The sequence below is a fragment of the Diadema setosum genome, chromosome 15 (genome assembly GCF_964275005.1).
Source record: "Diadema setosum chromosome 15, eeDiaSeto1, whole genome shotgun sequence".
Taxonomy (NCBI): Eukaryota; Metazoa; Echinodermata; class Echinoidea; order Diadematoida; family Diadematidae; genus Diadema; species Diadema setosum.
Window position 1 is genome coordinate 27,529,546 of NC_092699.1, and position 20,154 is coordinate 27,549,699.

At 39.9% G+C, this 20,154-nt stretch overlaps 1 protein-coding gene across 1 annotated transcript in view; it reads left to right on the forward strand.

Annotated features, from left to right (window-relative positions):
- The window catches only part of LOC140238462 (chordin-like), a 70,244-nt gene that overhangs the window by 46,349 nt on the left and 3,741 nt on the right, over positions 1 to 20,154 (forward strand). Inside the window, exons 4-20 of the mRNA XM_072318364.1 lie at positions 358 to 471; positions 2,200 to 2,311; positions 2,929 to 3,016; positions 3,890 to 4,031; positions 6,107 to 6,253; positions 6,806 to 6,891; positions 7,458 to 7,608; positions 8,092 to 8,201; positions 8,799 to 8,915; positions 10,122 to 10,278; positions 11,371 to 11,627; positions 12,627 to 12,740; positions 14,413 to 14,598; positions 15,108 to 15,204; positions 17,751 to 17,887; positions 19,185 to 19,284; positions 19,858 to 19,926. Coding sequence (XP_072174465.1) covers positions 358 to 471; positions 2,200 to 2,311; positions 2,929 to 3,016; positions 3,890 to 4,031; positions 6,107 to 6,253; positions 6,806 to 6,891; positions 7,458 to 7,608; positions 8,092 to 8,201; positions 8,799 to 8,915; positions 10,122 to 10,278; positions 11,371 to 11,627; positions 12,627 to 12,740; positions 14,413 to 14,598; positions 15,108 to 15,204; positions 17,751 to 17,887; positions 19,185 to 19,284; positions 19,858 to 19,926 — 2,184 coding nt within the window. The remainder of the gene's footprint in view (positions 1 to 357; positions 472 to 2,199; positions 2,312 to 2,928; positions 3,017 to 3,889; positions 4,032 to 6,106; positions 6,254 to 6,805; positions 6,892 to 7,457; positions 7,609 to 8,091; positions 8,202 to 8,798; positions 8,916 to 10,121; positions 10,279 to 11,370; positions 11,628 to 12,626; positions 12,741 to 14,412; positions 14,599 to 15,107; positions 15,205 to 17,750; positions 17,888 to 19,184; positions 19,285 to 19,857; positions 19,927 to 20,154) is intronic.

Genomic DNA, 20,154 nt, shown 5'->3' on the forward strand with positions numbered 1-20,154 from the left:
CAGATAGGTGGATGTACTTGAAAGCTGAGAAATAGCGGAGGTATTATTTTGTATTATTATTCTAAAACTTCCTAATGCGTTTCTCGAGTTGTGACTTGAATAAGTTCTTTATTCAAATACATTTACACTCCAGTCTTCATCCGCACAAACTACACCGAAACTTCCGTACGTCAAATAGCTTCTATTTCGTCTTTCTATCTATGCAGAAAGAAATGACCCCGATTTGTTTCAATGGATGACAACAGCGTTATGCACGTTTATCCAGAAAATTTATATATATATATATATTATATACAGATGTCTTGAATCCAGGTGTTTCATTGTTTTGTTGCTCTCGTGTGTTTTTTTTTTTCGTAGCCGACAAGGAGAAACCGTCATCGGGCAGCGGGTCGACGTCGGGCGAGTCTCACTACGTCTACCCGGACGATACAGCCTCAACAGAAGGCACGGAAGAATCTTCCCAGGGCGAAGGTAAGACCAAGCCTCGGGCCAGCCATACAGACACACAGAAAATATATAACAGCTGTATTTACTATTACTATGATACTATGCAATTCTAAACTTTGTTCATTCAGACACTAAAGACTAAATTCTAACATAGTACATAGTACATAGCTGGGAAATTAAAGTAGATCATATCCCTCTGATGCATTTCTTTGCCTTTGATCTTCAAACCCGGCGTCGTGCCATCTTGTATAATAACTACTAGTATTCAATTCAATTCAATTCAAACTATGACGTGACTGTTTGGACATTTATATATATATATATATATTATATATATATATTTTTTTTTTATTTTTTATTTTTTTGCGAGATGATTCACCACTTTCAAAAAATTGCGATGACCCCGGCGCTTTTGCGGGACCCCACACGACGTTTTGGAGACGAAACCTGATAATCTTTGTAAATAGTTTTCAATTGATCGAGGTCAGTTTCAAGAATAAATCATGGCAGGGGGCATTCCTGCTGTGAAATTTTAGCCGAAACCTCCGGTCTGTTTGTATGTCGTTGTTTTATGGAATATGTTAATTGTTGTCATATTCCCATGTCTTGTTTTGGCTACCGTTTCGCTACAAGGACCGGTGTCGACTTAATTTTGACTGGTGAACTCCAAAGCCAAAGTTTCCCCCAAACAATAAGTGAATTTCCCCCATCACTTCCGCGCGCTGATCTTTGAGGCTTTATCTTGTCATGACTGTGCGAAAAGTTTTCGCTTGTAACGTAATGGCACTGGTTACCAGCCGGGCTGCAGAATGTTACCCCCGTCAAAAAGGAGACCTGTCGTGTCATGGACCTCGTACGGCCACAGCATGTTACGATCACGCTCGACATCCAACCCCCTCGGAGCGTCGAACTCCAAACATGAGTTTTCGCCGTGATAAGCAGGACAAAATAACGGACTTTGTTTTGATGATGAGTAAAGGGAGTCGAGTGGCGTTAAAAAAAAGATCATACCACCAAAAAGATAAAAAAAGAATACAATAACAAATAAAATCACCCCTTTGTACTCATGGCCAACTTTCTCATCTCCGTTGGCCGCTTTCTGCAGCGATCTCTTTCCCGCCCGGGAATAATCGGAAATTCTTCTGCAAATTTGACAAGGATCCTGTAGGCATTCTTTGCCTGTAATGACCCTTTTCCTGAGACAAACTGCCTTCAGGTCATGCAGGTTTAGAACACGTCATTGAAAATGAAATTATGATAACTATAATAATGATAATAGCTATTATTATTATTAGGCTTCGAAAAGATGAAGAGGAAAGCGACAGATAATGGTCATAAGACTTGTAAATTATAGGATTGATAAGGTATTCTTTTTTGTTTCTTAAGGAACGCCATTTGTGTCTTTAATACATGAGTGACTGAAGTTACCCATGTGTGTGCTCACATACTTGTCAGGTGTGTTACAGGGAGCTTTCCATAGTCTTTTCTGAGTCGCGATGTAGCGGGGAGGGGAGGGGTGTCCTCCTCACAAATGGTTACAGTCCTATATTGGATTTTTTTCCCCTTCCAAATGAGCGATAATACTGGTACATTTGTCATAAAGTATCATAACTGTGTAATTGACATCCACATTCCTACACGCAGCATATTTCACATTCCACCTCATAGCGTGATTTCTTAGCAAGAATGAAATCGAGAGAGAAAGAGAAAAAAGAAAAAAAAAAAATGATCCTGACTTTCTTTTCCTACCAGCATTCGTGTCGCTTCTGTCTGGTCGCCAAACTTCGGTGGACACACATGCTATCGCTCGCGGATCCTTCCTTCTCCTGGATAACAACTTACACTTCACGCTCCACGTGTCCAGGTATTTTCATGTGATTCGGCTTCATAAAGGAATTCTTGATTTGTGAAAATGGAAAAAATCTTGCCACTTATCATTACTTCAGTACGTATAATAGCGATAATATGTCATTTTGCAGATAGCGGGTGTTTTTTTTTTTTGTTGTCTTACAGTGTTTGTGTGGTCGTTTGATTTCCACCTGAGAGTATGGTCCCCCTGATGTATCAATTTGTGTACTCGTATGAGAATAACTGTTTTTTTTTTATAACTAATCCCTAATAATTCGACAGAAGCTGAAATGATTCCCAGTCCTAACTCGAGTTAACAACAACTTCAACAAAAGGAGCAAATAAACTAACAAAAAACACGCCTTGATTTTCTTCATGATTATTATTGTAATGAGCCCTTAAGTATTAAAATTCTGGCAAGAATGAGTTCATTTCCAATATTGGTCATGGCAGCAGTGTGGAGATTAGCAGTTCCACCTAATACCAAACTAATGATGACTATGTGACTTTGACAGCAACCATGGCAACCGTGAATTTGATGATAACAATGTTCAAGTTCGTGCAAGAGCAGTTAGACAGAGAGACGACAAGAATATTCAAAATGACTCGTTTTCTCCCATGTTCTAAAACCAGGCTCAGCACGCCCGTCGAGGTCGTATTTACTGGAGTGCTCAACTCTACGCTACACGTCCACACCGTCCGCGACTTCTCCTCAGATCTGGTAACATTTTCTTCCTTTTTCTCCTGTTGTAGTTTTCCTTTTTCCTACTCCTTTTTCTCTTTTATACACCCTCCTCCATTCTTCTCTCCCCCGTTTTTGTCTTGGCGAAAGGCCAAGGGCTCACAATTCGCGATATTTGGGGTAATTCGAGAGCAAAGACAAATGTACGGTATCATATCAAACAAGGAAACTCGGTGACCCCGATCGTTAGCTTGTCCGTATCGATATCTCTCGATACCCTGGTTTCACCCGAGACTGCTCCGCATGCCGGAGCATGAGGGAGGATCAACAGGTGTATCGTTGAGGGGGTATGTGCATGCGTGTGTGTATGTATGTGTGTCTATTGTCTGTCTCTCTCTCTCTGTGTGTGTGTGTGTGTGTATACGTGTGTGTAGGTGTAGTGAGGGAGAGGGATATGAAAGAGAAGAGGAAAGAAGAGAAGAATGGAGAAGAGATGAGGCGAGAAATAGAGAGTTCAATCGTTGTGTTTGAAAGTAGGCCACTCCTCTCCAAACGTCATTCATTCTGCAGAAAAAAAAATCTTACTTTATCATTCTTCCTAAAAGCTTTCAAGCAAAGGTATGACTTCTGAAACCTTGATCAGCGCTTTCATCCTTTTCCTTGGTAACACCAGTGCCCAAGACATTATTATAGATGAATATAAAACCCGTCTGATACTCATAAAATGTGAATGTCAAAATATCTGAAGAAGAATGTGAATGTTTTATAATATCCGAAGAAGGTCTCGCTTTCGCTCTTCAAGAGCACTGGACTAGCGATTGACAGACTGACGTCGAAATGAAAAAAAAAAAATGATTGCAAATCGATCGACGTATGATATTGTTCTATGGTGTTTTACCCGAACCGATGCAGATTTGCGGCGAATGGAGAAACGTGCCTCAAATCGTTTCCCGCGACCTGAGAAACCGCAATCTCTTCGTCACCTTGACAACAAGAACACATGAGCAGGGCGAGATCCGTGGTCGCCTTCTTCCTCATCGGGCTCTATCTCAAGGTAAGGAGGAACCTGATTTTTTTTTCTCTCTTTTTTTATATACAGAAAATACAAACAGCCAACCAACCAAAAGAATACTTAACCCCAGTCTTGGTCTAAAGACTAGTCTAGCATCATATCAAATTGAAAATAATGATTGTCTTCATTTTTTTTTTCTAATTGGCGACTTATAGGAGATGACCCGTTCACAATTAAACAATTAATTTCATAATAACCTTTCCGAAGGGAGAAATGATGATAGTGTAGTTTAATTTTTCATTCAGCAGAGATTCAAAGGTGTCTTTGGTGGTGATGGTGTCATCCGTCATGATGGTGCCGATATACAATTGGTACAATTAATTTACAACCACAAATTTGAAAAGAGGAGGACTTGCGGGATCATATTTAACTGCGATGAGTCGATGACAGTCCGTCTTTGCCTAGATGGGGACTGTCAATATTGATCTTGATTAATCCTACAGGACAACCCTGTTCTCAGCTTTGGAATGCTATTAACTTTTTGTTTTTAACATTCCATCCAAAGAATGCTTTCCTTGCTTGATGTTAACTTACCATATAAATAACCCTCTCACCTATAAGGCCTCTGTTTCATATGGCATCACAAATACAATGTACTTTGTATACTGCGTGTAGCTATGTCAAACCAACGCCCTCGTGAATGAAATTTACCTTAAAGCTTTCAAACTTACATCAAGAGGTCCATCACCTAAATTAGATGGGCAGAGATGGATGTCCTCAAAATCCTGACTTTATGCTTTTCGTCTTGCTTTTTGATATTCTAAAACAATGCGAGTTGATTTCAAAGCGCGAATGAGTGCAGTTGGGTTCCGCGCGAAACGCTGTTCCCGTCCGTCGCCATGGCAACACAATTACAGAATGTGGTCACGCCAGGGATGTGTTTTGGGGTCGATCTATCTTTTCACGAAACAGGTGCACGGGGGACAGACACTTTGACATTGGACTCACATCAGCCTTCTTGAGAAGTCTCTTAAAAAAAAAGAAGAAGAAGAAGACGGGGTTTTTGTCATAGTTTGAGCATTCGATATGTATCGTAATAAGATTATTACAATAGAGTCTGGGGGAGGGGGAGGGGGCTTAGTATTGGCTCTGAAGTTTTGTTTTATCAGTACTTACTCCAAACATTCATCGCGAGTTTTATAGCGCGAGTCGTTGAGTGCGGTTGACATTACAGATAGATGCTTTCCATATCCATTCCTGCGAAGACTCTCTCTCTCTGTTTAAATCTTGCGGAGTGAGTCAGAAGAGGCCGGCTCTACTTCCGCTATCCTCAACATAAGATGTGATTTCGACGTGAACAGCTCTCTTTACACTAACTTGTAGAGCAAGTTTAGTCTGGATGTAACAGAATGGTCCTTGATTACCAAAGCTAATGAAAGGCGTGACATTAGTTTTTCGTTTTCACCACTGAACAGATAAGCAGTTCAAACGGAAAGCGCCGTTATGACCCAGTTTTATGACGTTTACGTAGCTCGGCATGTTTATGTGTAAGCACGGTTATAATTATAGTCAAGTCCCCTCGTTAAGATTAATGACTCGGTAGATGCGCCTTATGCAATCAAGGTTTATTGAACTATCAGCTAACATGCTGACCGTCTGAAAGTATAGGTCGAAATCGTATCTGTGTTTACGCACGACGATGAATGAATTTTCATAATGAGTAAGTTAGTGTGTTTGACAAGCGATTTCGCAAGGTATTTTCAAAGCATTCATTACGAGTCGGGAAAGCATTTATCCTTCAAGATATGAACATAGCATGATAACTGTTACATTGCAATTCCCAATGTGCTATATTATATCATATTTCATTTGTTATATATTATATATTATATATATTATATATATTATATATTGTATATTATATATCATATATTATAATATTATATATTATATTTATGCCCAGTCGTTTGCAATCAATATAGAATATAATATGATTATATGTACAAGTACTCAGTATATCATGTGTTCAATCATCCGTCACAATCAAATAATGGTGTTGCTGATCTGTCTAAGGCAAAGTTAAGCACCAAACCATTTTTTTTTTACGTTTCTCGCAGAATCTTTTAGCGTTCTCCTGACGCCCAAGCGACGGAACGGTCCCGTCAACCCGGTTCTCGGAAGAGGCGGTCTGGTGATGATTTCCACGTCGGAGAAAGGAATCACTCTAAACTTCGCCGCCCTGCTGGACGGCCTAGTAGAATCAGGTGAGGGAACTCGAATAGCATTGTGTCGAAGAATAAGGACGAGAAGTTTTGTTGATGCTGTTGCGTCAGAGATGCGTCCATTCCTCATTTAGATGATGCTCGACTCTACACGCCTGGTTTTCTTCCTCAAAAGGTTAACTTCATGCACTTTTCGAAAGTATTTCATAAGACTTGTTATGGTGATATGTATTTCCACATGAGAGTAATCATATCAAAAGACCATGAAGGGGGTGTAAACACGAGGTGAAACAATTACTGCCAGCGAAAAACAACAGAATAGCAACAGCAAACAAATATATAAATGGATGCGTCTGATGTTTGTTTTAAGGAATGTAGCTACGTGATCGTTTTTCCCTCACCATCTTGGCATGAATCAATACAAAGCCATTATTCCGGATTTGATTTAGTTGAGTACATGGTCTCTTTCAGTAACAGCTATGTCTTTGCCCACCTCCGTAGGCTATACATTGCGAGAATTTGAGATATCATTTCATGACGTTTTCCTTTTTGTGCCATCTTTTTCTTTCCTTCTTCTTCTTCTTTGCAATGTAGACAGGACAGAAGACGCGACTATCGTGGTGGAAATTGCGAAAAGAAGCACCGTATTAAAAAGGCTAGAAGTTACGGTGGGATCTGAGGTATGACTCGTCGAATTGTACCACCGAATCAAGAAAGATTGATTGATGTATTGACACATATTAGTCATTTCTATCACTAGGAAAACAGCATGATCAATTTCATCTTCGCTTCTATATGCTGGTAATTAATACAATGACCCAAATCCTGAAAATCTAGTGGAGTCAAAGTAGATCATGAGAAGTTAATGACACTGTTCCCTTTACCTACAAACACATCACATTTATTTAGATTTAAAACAAAAATAAACAAACAGACAAAATGTACCTTCCACAAAGAATTTTGTCACCTTCATTTCAAGATAATTTGTAGCCTAAGTAAGTGATCTGCATTTCCCCCCTCGGGTGACCATGTCTCCCCACTGAATGCCTTTCATTACTATGAATCAAAGTCATGAGGTTGAGGAGAGAAAAATAAAGAATACTGCATGAGAAATTCACTCTTTCTCTCTTCCCCGAAAGTGAAGGATTAAAGATCAAGTTTGATAGAGAGATATTTTTAGAGATGTGTGGAAAACTGTTACTCTCTAAATACGTGTCTGTCTCTTGTGTTGACTTCGACTGATCAGGCCATCGACATCGTCGACGTGTTCGACAGCCTCACCAAGACTTTGCAGAAAGCCCTGACGAAAGGCCAGCTGAAGATGACGGTGTCGATTCTCGGCGAAGAAGACAACGGGCTCCTCCGGGGAAGCATCACGCCCCTCAGAACGTGCAATAGTAAGTTCTCACGAACAAACCTAAGATCAGCGCGAGGGTACGTTCTTAATACAAACATTCACATCGCGCAAGAGAGAATGTTCACACTTGTTCAAAATGCGCAATAATTGTGCATGATGTCATATGCCAGTGTTCTATGAGATTACATTATGTTAAATTGAATTGTATTATATCATCTATCCTGCAACATATGCTTAGATTTCGGCAGTAATAGGACTTGTTTTGATTCAGACGACACATAATTGTATAGGGGCCTACATATTTTTCATGATTAGGCAAAAATACATTTCTTTGTAATAAAAAGTGTCATGAAGCTCTCCAAACAAGAGCCTTAAGCCCAGAAAAGGTAACACCTGTCCTCATCTCAGCAAATATCTATCAAACTAGGGGGAACAATAATTATTAAGCAGGCACTCAATTTAGGTATATTCAAGCACACGAATATTATGTGGCTAAATGTCACCTGTTCGGCGTCCTCTACAGTGATCCATGCAGTCCTTTCCGGGAGCCAAGCCCTCGACCGACCGAAGACCACTGGTGCTAGCGGCTCCGCTATCTTCACCGTAGACGATGACGGAACAGTCCATTACAAGGTAGGGGGAGGGACTTGTATAACTCCTTATTTTCTCTCCTAATGCCCAAACCAATCAATCATGTACTTTCTAGTGCAATCATACGACCTGTGAACGTGTGTGTTAGATTTTTGTTGTTGTTATAATTCAATGATTGATTTTGTTCAGTTAGTCATTTGGTATTTCTGGTCATGGTAAGCTCTTATTTCTTAGTATAATGTAACACATCAGAGATTTGATTCAACATTCAAAAAGAGTCTGTAATTATCATTGGTCCAGGATTGTCAAGCGATCGATTTGAATCCAGGGTCAAAACTAAACAAAACAATCATCAAACCATATAGATTTAGAACATAAAACGATGTGCTCGACAAGAAAGATTCGAACTTTACTTCTCTGGATGAGTCCAGATGTCACCTTTTATACCACTCTGCTTCAAGCATGTCAAGCAGCAAACGTTACGCTTGCTAAATAAAGTTTTAAAAGAGTTTGCTCTCTAATGACATAAAACGGTTTCACGTTATTTTTCATGACTTTCTAATGATCATCCCAAACTATTAATAGTCAAATGTTAATTTGTAATTGAGTCCGTTTTCGTTTCTTTGTGTTTAATCACAGGTTCGTCTTACCGGCATCCAGACGGAAGTGAACGCCATCACCATTGAGATGGCAGTCAGGAATAGAAACAGGAGGAGGATCGTGGCCGACATTCTGGGCAACTACCGTGATGGAATGGTGAATAGGCCTAGCTTCTCACACACATCTTAGGCTTGAACATGATCAGGGCCCCGTTGCTAGAAACTTTGCGTTTAAACGCAACTTGCAACTGATTGTCACTGGCCAATCAAAATCATTGTTGCATGCATGTCTTCTTAATAGGGCAGACCCTGAGCCAATCAGAATGGTTGTTTCAAAATTAGCAATTATTTGCAATTGATTGCAACTTTCTTGCAACGGGGCCCAGATCATATAAATGTATATATCTATCCATACATCTACAGATATCTATCTGTCTATCCATCTATCTCTATCGCTATCTTTGTATCTATCAATAGATCCGTCTATCTGTCTGTCTACTTATCTACATATCTATTTTTCTTTATCAATCAATCAATCAATCAATCAATCAATCAATCAATCAATCAATCAATCAATCAATCAATCAATCAATCAATCAATCAATCAATCAATCAATCAATCAATCAATCAATCAATCAATCACCAATCACTTAATCAATCAATCTCTATCTATCTATCTATCTGTCTATCCATCCATCCATCCATCTATCTATCTATCTATCTATCTATCTATCTATCTATCTATCTATCTATCATTCTATCTTTCTATCATCCATCTATCTACCTATCTATATATTTCATATTTGTACATCCACGTAATGGGAGAGCAGTGCTATCTTAGCTCCATCCCCAATATCCTCAAGCCCTCTATGAGACAGTCATGATTACCTATCGGTGTACAGGCACGCCTGATGTAACTTTATTCCACCCAGTCATCGGCCGTAACTTAATAACTTATTTAATGTACCTGCATTTTTGAGTCCGCTTATTTTTAAACATTTTTTTTTAATGTGTGTTTACTTTTGATGCCGACAATGCTTCTAGATGATTTGAATGTCGTCACCAACCACAAAGTTCTCGGGATATCTAAAAACATGGACCATAACTCATCAACACTACATCTTTTTCAAATATTAAGTTGTCATCACTCCATCGATATTAGGTCTGGCGCTTCCAAAAGTTTCGCTTGATCGGTGGAAGAACTACAATAAACAAGCGGTCATCTCTTTTGTATGGGCTGTTGATTAGAATGATGTGCTAACGTCAATATGAAAAAAATCTACTTTTTTGAAAGTATCTTTTTGCTTAAAGAATTAAGGAGGATTACATTATCATCTCTAATCTTCATGTCAATTCTTACAGGCCAGCGGTAAATGGGTGCGCCCTAAACCACGTGATCTCCAGATGTTCTATCATGGCGACCTCTACGTCAATGTGGCCACAGGGGCATTTTGGACGTCGGAGCTCCGCGGTCGCATTGTCCAGCTGCCCTACCAGTCTCACATACGAACTCACGCGGGTAAGTTTGGCTTCAGTAGAACAGCACCCTCGCAGTCCCCGATTCCCAGGGCTTCTGTATCTCATCCCCCTTGTATTCTTGTGTGAATGAAAAGTCTCTTAATACATACATTTCTCATTTGTAATCACATTTGTCAAACATCCTTCTACTCGTGTTCACAGAGTTAAGAGTCGCTCATCTACTGATATGTGTGAGTCTAGTCGCCGACCACTGACTGTAAACGATAATCTCAACAACAGCAGTGTCACACAGTCCTAAGCCTGTCAGTTGAACACGGAACTTGCAATACACTTACATGCCAAAAAAAGCGAACATTATCACCCCTTGACGATACTTGATCGAATTGAGCTCCGCAGGTCCTCTTCGATAAGACTTTGGTCGTCAACCTTTCAGACAGCAAAAATATGGACCCTAAGTTAATCAAAACTTGTTGGGCAATCACCTTCGGACCACAATTGGCAAAGACGCGCCCTGGGAAACATATTTTTAGGAGAAAATAAACATCAATTTTGCTTTAAAAAGTGTGTTTTTTAAGACGTTTACAAATCAGTTTTTTTTATGAGTCTGAAACCCGTTGTAAGTCACGTGACCATGACGAAACAACACAGACTCACGGGAGGCAGACGATCGTTTGGGTTCGTTCTGGCTTGCAGCAAGGATTTGGCATATCGTTTCGGCATCTGTTCAATTCAGGAAGTAACACAAGGTCAACTCAAAGCGTAGCTGCATTTTATAGCTGACGACTGATATTTATATAGTTCATCTTTTCTAAAAAAAAAAAACAAACAAACAGTGGGTGAGTGTAAATTTTCATCAATGTCAATATCACAATGTCAAATTTTGTTACATGAACAGGCATGATGTCAAAACAGATTCTCCTCATGGCTGAAAACTCTTTATGATTCATGATAATATTTAGTAGGGCTAAATTAAAGGAGAAGAATGCATACGATTCCATCGTTTCAGTGGGCGTAATGTGCGCATGACATTATCAAGATCGTTCACTTCAAGTTGATCAGCTGTTCTAGGGTTATATCAAATATGCGTCAGTCAAAATGTCAAAGCGGGTTTTTTTCTTCACTCTGCTCGCAGACATGCCGATCCAGCTGTCTGGTGCCCTCATGGACCCGGCCCAGGAGACAGGGGCCGCCGGCCACGCGTGGCTCGTGCTCGACGAGGACTGCTCGCTTAACTACGAGATCGCCGTGGTCGGGCTCAACAGCGTGACGGAGGACGAGATCGGCACCGACGATCCGCCGGCGTCGACGCACTACTACGCAGAGATCGGCGTGATCGAAGACGACGAGAGTCGTGTGCGACTTGTGCTCAACGCCTTCCGGGGAAACAGCGTAAGTATCAGCGGCTGTATGACTCGTGCGCGGTTTCTTCGAAGCGTGTCGGTGACAATACACTTGACGACCTTTTCTATATGCATGTAACTGAATGGTGTCATGGACAATTGTGTGAAAGGCTTGCAATGACTGGAGGTTGCTGCGATAGCGGTTTCCATAGCAACAGCCAATTAGTGTTATGGATTTGTATTCACTGCAAGGGTAGTTTATGTTGTTTTTTTATTATCATTCTGTTTTTTTTTATTTTGAGTCTGCCTTGTAAATAGGGTCCTAGCTTTCTGCCATTCTACCGTGATTTTACTTTCCTGAAGTTTGAAACCTCAACGTGTGAAAAATTTAAAGTATGACACAGGCCTATGTCATACATAATATTGCAAGATAGTTTTATCAGCTTAATTATGAGCATTATCTGGTATTCCTGTTTGTTAATATATTTACATTAAAGGGACTGTACAGTACTGGCTGAGGTGGGGAATCATGTTTTGAACATTCCTAAGTGAGATAATGAAAAGCCTCTTATGAAATATAAAATATGAAAGAGCATGTTATTTTAAGAAGGATTCAACGTTTATTTGATGAAAATTGGTTTTTAAATGGCTGAGATATCCAAAAAAGTGCTAATAATAAAAGGCGACATGCCACAACTTTATTAGGATCTCTTTGTTTCACCTTGCTTTTGGATATGTCAGCCATTTCAAAACCGATTTTCATCGAATAAACTTTTGATACCCCTTAGAACTGCATGCTCTTTGACATCTCATAGAGTGGTTTCTGAATATCTCGCAAAACGTTAAAAGCTAAATCCTCACCTCAACCAGAACTGTACACACCCTTTAAGTACAATCAAATTTAGAATGTTTACAAGATTATTATCATGCATGTTTAGTTGCCCTTGTATGGAGAGAAGTTCCCGATTTTGTTGTATTTTTGCTCCTGCCAGGGCTGAGCATTGTATTGACTTTCAACATGCCATTGTGAAATCTTTATCTTCTGCAGGCGAGGGGAACATTGAGTGAAGTCGATACGGGACTCTTGGCGAGTATGAACCGTGGTCAGGCCTTCATCCAAGTCAGCACCAAGAATCATCGCGAAGGCGAGATACGGGGTCTGGTAGGTTGAATATAAATGTTCCTCCTTTCCCCGCCGACTGCACGATGCGTCATTTTAAAATAGTTGTTGTTGTTGTTGTTGTTGATAACCAGTGCCATTGAACAAGGGAGAAGGGTCAGTCAAACAAATCATCTGGTGCGCACGTCTATTGTGTATGGTTGCGTGCGCATGTAGGTCTTATGTGTGTGTGTGGTGTTTTTTTTTTTCGACGATTATGTGTATAGTGTACGAACGAATGTGTATGCTGTTGTTTTTTGTTGTTGTTTGTGGACTAATCACCTCACGCAGTGTTCAACCTCCTCTTTACAAGAGTGTAAGTAATTGTGAATGTAACTAAACATCCCTCACATATGGGCTTTGTGTCATTCTGCTGCTCACTCGATGTCTATTTATTCTATTTGGGCAAAATCCAAAATAAGAATATATATATATATATATATATATATATATATATACTCCTAGATGGGTCATTTGGAAGACATTTCCATTTGTTTTATATGCAAATTTGTTATATACATGTTCAATGACAGTTTACGCAATGGAGACACGAAAATTGTCTCCTTAATGACCAGTTGTCTCCCTAATGAAGACACTTCCCCCGAATATGTCTCCCTAAGGTGCCAACTAGGGATATATATATATATATATATATATATATATATATATATATATATATATATATATATATTCAGATGTCTCTATACGCAGAGAGCAACTTTAGGGAAAGGCAAGCTCACCCACGTTTGATTTGAATTCAACCGGACCCCATGAACATTGATGAAATAAGGTCGAACAAGGGACATATTTATACCATGCCCGAAACCGACACGCTACCTACAGGGACAGCTCGCCTGTTCGTCTCGACCTTGACTCGACGTTGGTCGGCTGCTATGTCGCCGCCAACATTATGACGAAAATATGAAACAAATGCCGATTGTCAACTTAATGTTAATCCCTCTCTTTTGCTGCCAACTTCTCGAACGTACGCGCGACTCCTGATTCATGTTTGGAAAATCCGCCGTGATTCCTGCAGACAGACAGGGGCTGTAGGGGACTGCTTTATCAAGTAAACAAACATTTGTGTTTCTCCGTCAGTATTGACCGATTCGGGTTCGTTGAGGGCAGCAGACATTTTACGGCACAGGGCGCAGCCATAGTGGGTGTATCAGCCGACCCCCCTGCTCTCCCCCACCCCCGGGCAACATGTTTACACGCACTTGTAACAAATGTTCGCGCACTAAGCAAGCATTCGCGCACTCAGTACGAGACGCCTATTGGCTAAAGCAGTTTTTCATTCTGCGCGCGTGCTAATGTAGGGAGAGGGGTGGGGGAGTGCGGAGGGGGGGGGGGGGGGTCGGCTGATACACCCACTATGGCTGCGCCCATGCCAAAAATACACATAGCGCGTCACAGAATCGGTCAATAGAATAGTGCCTTGACTTTGAATATTCTGTCGACACGCCATACTTCCGGAATGTGTAGATAGACAATGACGAATCTATCACTTTCTTGTTGTCTTTTTTTTTTCTTCAGAGAAGCTATTTTTGTTTGTCCCTTGTTATGCGATGACAAAGAGGGCTACCAAACACTTCGTAAATATCTACATAACTTTATAATTTTATAATTCAATAACTTTAGTGTCGCCCGATACCACTCTCTTTCCACTGAACAGGTGGTTCTACCAAACACCTGCCATGACTCCCCGGACGGGAACAACCTGATCCCCGTACCGACTCAGCAGGTTGGGCACAGCGTGGAGGCGGACCCCAACTCTTGCTTCTTCGAGGGACGATACCGGGCACCTATGTCGAGCTGGTCACCAGACTATGACTCCAAATGCACAACCTGTACCTGCAAGGTATTTTGACAACGTCATGGAGCAAACAAAAATGAAACAAAACAAATCATACAAACAAACAGACACACACAAACAGACGATTGTTTATATGTCATCATATTTTTCAATATGTCAGAAAAGAGGAGTAACTTGCCAAGGTAATTACTCTTGGCAACTCCTCTAGGAGACAGCTCTTGCACTTAAGCAGTTGGATACGAGTAGAAAGGACCATAATTATTACATCATTATCATTATTATGACTTTCAAGGTTTGCATTATTCTGCTGTTAAGTATACAAGGGAAATGGTGTGCTACCGCTTTACAGTGGAGAGATGTTACCCATGCCAACGTCTCCATGGATTACTTGACTCCACTTCCGATCATTTTTTTCTCGTACTACAGAGTTAAAAAGCGGTACTTCGCTTTGTATACACGACTGACATAACAATCCTCAACAACCTTAACCAAAGAACATGTTTATTGCTTTTCTTTATTTTGTTTGTTTTATTTCATTTTTGTTTGGCCTGTAGAAAACCGTTACCATCTGCGACCCTGTTATCTGCCCGGAGTTGGAGTGTGAGAACCCCGTCACCTTCCCGGGCGAATGTTGCCCGACTTGCCCTCAACGTAAGTGTCCATGCAGGTCGAAAGGCCTGAATGTAATGATGGAAAAATAGGCTTACATTGATCTCACCCAAAGACGTTACTGCATAGCAGCCCATAAAAGCGTTGTGAGTATTTTAATGTACCATGCCCTTCTCTCCAATACACGGTCGCTTTGTTCTATTCGCGCGTTTGGTCAGTGAGGTTGGATGAATTGCGACACGAGGTCAGGGTTCACCGTATGGGAAAACGGCATTTTAACATAAAGCTCTCTATTCCTATTAATAATGTTGCAATCATAGTTTTTAGTAAAGGGAAGGGGCGAGGCATTATAAGGTTGAGTAGTTTACACAGCGATCCAGTGATTGTAGCATCATACAATAATCTGACACTTTGAAAGCAAGAGGGAGACAAACTGAAAAAAAAAAAATCACACCTCAATCTGACACATCGATGACCTCTCTCGTCCAACACAAGTTTGTGCCATAAGCGAGTTAAGATGTCGGCAAATTGACATGATTCAAATTATAAGATAACGAAGGATTTTCCTCAGCGCTCCCTTCATCTCGTGATGCCTATATTTCTTATCTCTCAATCAAACTCGTCGAAACGTATCGCGTTCAATCATACCATAATGGAAACCAGAGAGGACGTGTCCAAGTAAGCGAGGTTATCAGAAAAAAATATTTTTCGACAGAATATCAGATGGACGCAGGCATGTTCTGCCAAATTGACTGCCATGTCAGCTTATTAGGCTATCGAAACCAGGGAATAATCCCCTCACTGTATACAACATCGTACATAAGAGACGATTTGAACAGATCAAATGAGGTAACTCAATTTCCTACGGTACGCCCGTTTCCTCTCCAACGACTCCCAAGCGAGCGCTGGATTCTGCCAACCACGGGATGGGAGATGACACGATGGCAGAACGAGATTCGATGTCGAAGTCAATTTTTGTCTCCAGAGCTCCACTTCCTCTTCGTTTTCGATGGCAGCTTTTTCGTGCATTTCGTGGATGCGTGAAGTGAACGTGTCTGGCCCATCCTCTGAATGTATTGCATTTGTTGATAGACGTAGATAGGAGAATCGATGGAAAAGATGGAAAAACTATTCGACAGAAAATGGATAGATAGATAAATAGATAGATAGATAGATATGATTGATATTGATAAATAACAGCTAGGCAGATAGATAGATAGATAGAGAAAGCCATATACAAGCACGAAGAGAAAGTTGGAGAAAGTAACTTTGGATGACGAAGGAAAATGTGGTAATCATATACATAAAGATATGTTGCTGATATATCTATAGCTGAATAGATGGATATACATATATATGGATATGAAGAGTTTGTTTGCAAAAACCGATAAGTCCATTTTTGAAGATTTTGAAGTACGGTATCTGTCATAAAATACAAAATAATACCTTTTAAATGATATATTGGTCACTACACATAAAGGTACATTTTTGAAATTATGGTCAAAAGAAGCAATTTTTTTTTATTATTCTCTTTATTTTTCTTGACCTTTAATTGCAAATATCTCCATTTAATTTTGACAAATATGGACTTATCGGTTTTTGCAAACAAACTCTTCATATATAAATATATAGATGTATGAATAGACTGTTAGATGAATACAATGTAGATAGATAGATAGGTAGATAGATAGATAGATAGAAAGATAGATAAATAGAGAGAGAGAGAGAGTGGGATAGAGAGAGGGAGAGACAGTCAGAAAGATAGATAGATAGATAGATAGGTACATAGAGAAAGAGAGAGAGAGAGATAGAGACAGGGGGACAATCGGGAAGAGAGATAATATATGTGGTGTATTTATATATTCTTGTTAGGCAGGCAGAGAGGAAGAAACAGTCGCAGGAGCGATAATCACGCTGTACTTTGTGCCCCTCAAAATCGAAACCAAAGCGTGTTGATGAGGGGAAATGTCAGAATGGGTGTAGAATCGAAAACAGGTTTTCATCTCCAAAATAGACTTATACCAGCATGTGTTTTTCAGGGGGTAACTCGTGGTCAATCGAATTACGAAACAAATTGTCTGTGACCAAGAATTGTCGGCAGTGTAACAGCGCATTGCCAAAAGGGAGAGAAAAAGGCCTAAATATTTCCTGGCATGTCATTTTAATTGAAAATGATTATTTTTCAGAGCGTATCAATGTCGACAATTAGTCAATAGTCTTGAATGTATGTTAAGTGCTGCAGTGAAAAAAAGCAAGTTATTATGCTAAAAAGAGAAGGGTTATTTATCAAGGGATAATAAGGACGTAGATTACATCTTCATTATGCGCTATTGATGCAGGTTGCAGATGATTATTAGGGGTTCGTTTGCATATTGAAAAAAAAAAACACAAACAAACAGAAAACAAACAAACCAGGGAGTATTATGTTTGAGGTGGTATCCAAATTTTCGACGATCCCAAATTCGTCCATCTCAATCTTTTCGCCGCGCGTTTGCGCCCGCTGCCACACAACGTCGAATCACGATACATGAATTAATGTGCATGTGATGCAATTTTCTTCTTCTTTTTTTTTTTTTCGTTCTTTGCAGCCGAGGTCGAGGAGGAGGTTGATGAGGAAGAGGGGTGTTACTTCGAAGGTGATAAAAAGGTACATCGCGTGGGTACGCAGTGGCATCCATACATTCCTCCATTCGGCTACAGTAGATGCGTGTTATGTACTTGCATGGTTAGTTCAACTTTTGATTTCTGCAATGATATTTCGTTAAAGTTTCGATGTCATTATCAATTTATTGATTTTTTTTATAGATGTCTTTTTTTAATTAATTTCAAAGCACTTATTATCGTATGATTTCAGTCATTTCAGTCATTTTTCATGCTTACCTTCGTGCATCGTTTCCGATGGAACCACATGATTTCTTGCAGCCATTGTTAGTGTCTATGAATGCTTTTGTTCTTTCTGATTATCATCAAACGCGAGGCATGGAATGACATGATGATTATTACGCTGCAAGTCTGACATTAGCATGATTCGCCGAGTTCAAACCCATGAACAATCACATAAAACCACCGTCCAATTCAATCATTCGAAACATGCATTACTAATCATCATGAATGTACCATGCAAAAAGTGCCACACTTGTGGAATTAGTTAATCAGAATCTCTTCCCCTCTTTTTTGACTTCTAATCTATCAGAAAAGTGGTGACTCAACCAAGAAATTTGAGTTGTCATGCTTGATTTGTAACCATTGCGCCGTGGGAATTATGACCACTTCCAAAACTACTACAGATCTAATTATTTGACTTCTATTTGAAGACGACGAATAACTTCGAAAGGAAGTTTCATGAATTCCAAGAACTCCGTAATGACAAGAAAAATCCACACTGACGCCCACGCCCAATGCACCGTCGAATTCCAGAGTGCGCTTTTTATTTAATTATCTATTTTTGCACAAACATATAGTCAGATAATGCAGAAAAAGAGTTCGATTATAACTCATGTAACTGGCCCGACTGAACTTGATAAGGAAATCCATTTACTCATTTCTTTGAGAAAAAAAGAGAGTAGTATTATGAATACCAGAGTTCTGCCCAAACTCAAGACTTCGGGCGACAATAGGAGCACGTGAAAATAAGTTACTGCTGGAGCTATTAACGAAGTGTGGGAGAGTTCTAGATTTCTTATTTTGAGCTGGATGAGACTGTGTCCGTTGACAAAGAAAAAAAAAACCAACCAACAACATTCTAATCATGTCATCGCTTAAACTGTATTTTGAAAAGCAGTTTATTCGATGTTTTTAATCATACAATTTCTTTCCGATGACGTATCTAGGACTGTGGCATATTGACGAGGGGCTGGGGTGGGGTTGGAAGACAAAAATGTAGTGCTTCTACTTGATCTTATGTACAGGAGAACGGCTGGCAGCCACAAAACTTGATATTGTGGTTTCAGCGCAACACGAATTACAAGCCTTTCCCCCCCCTCGATACATTACTCTACATTCCCGCTGGTCTCATTTTACAGCCGGGAAGAACATTCAACTGCTCAAGACTAGCCTGCCCGCCTGTTGACTGCCCGAAGCCCATTAGAATTAATCCAAACGACTGTTGCCAAGTCTGTCCAGGTAACATATATCGGACTGTTGTTTCTCCAGTAGATGTATTTTAATGTCGTCTTTTCTCGTTCCACCCATATCTCTTTCTTTCTCTCTACCCATTTCTATCACTTCGCTACTCCACAAATGTTGAATAGAGGAAAATTAACGTATAATTCCCCAATTTCATCCGCTGAGAAGTTGGATAGCTCATTTAAATGCCGTGCTCATAAACTTAAAGAATAACATGGCGTTGGAAGCGTTGCCGCCATTTTATCTATCACTTTTGCTTATAATTGTGCGGAGATATTAAGTCTGAAAACTTTCTAAAAAGTGCCCGCTGTCAATTATTTTGCCGAAGATTTTGTTCCTCATTCTCCTCTTTTTGAATCACTGACATGAAAAAAAAAATGATAATAAAACAACAATAACAACAACAACAACAACAACAACAACAACAACAACAACAACAACAACAACACCACCACCACCACCACCACGACCAACAACAACAGCAGTAGTACAAACGATATGACAGCAAATAATACACAGGGACTAAAATAGACTTGTAAAGTGTATGCTGTGTGTTCATTATTCTGACAGAGCCTGAACCAACGACACCGACCCCGACTGCAGACGACACACTCCTCCAGGCAGATGAAGTAGAAAAAGGTAAAGCACGCCCTCTATACACACCTTATCGTCATAATAAAGACGCTGCAAATGCCATTACTTTAAATTGGATTTCCACCACAGATAATTTGACAGAAAAAGCAAACAAACAAATCTAGAATATGTTTTAGAATGATTGTGTGTGTGTGTGTGTCTGTGTGTGTGTGTGTTACGTCAGTGCAAGTAAATATTTGTATTGGCATGGCAGACGAATTCCCACATTTGCTA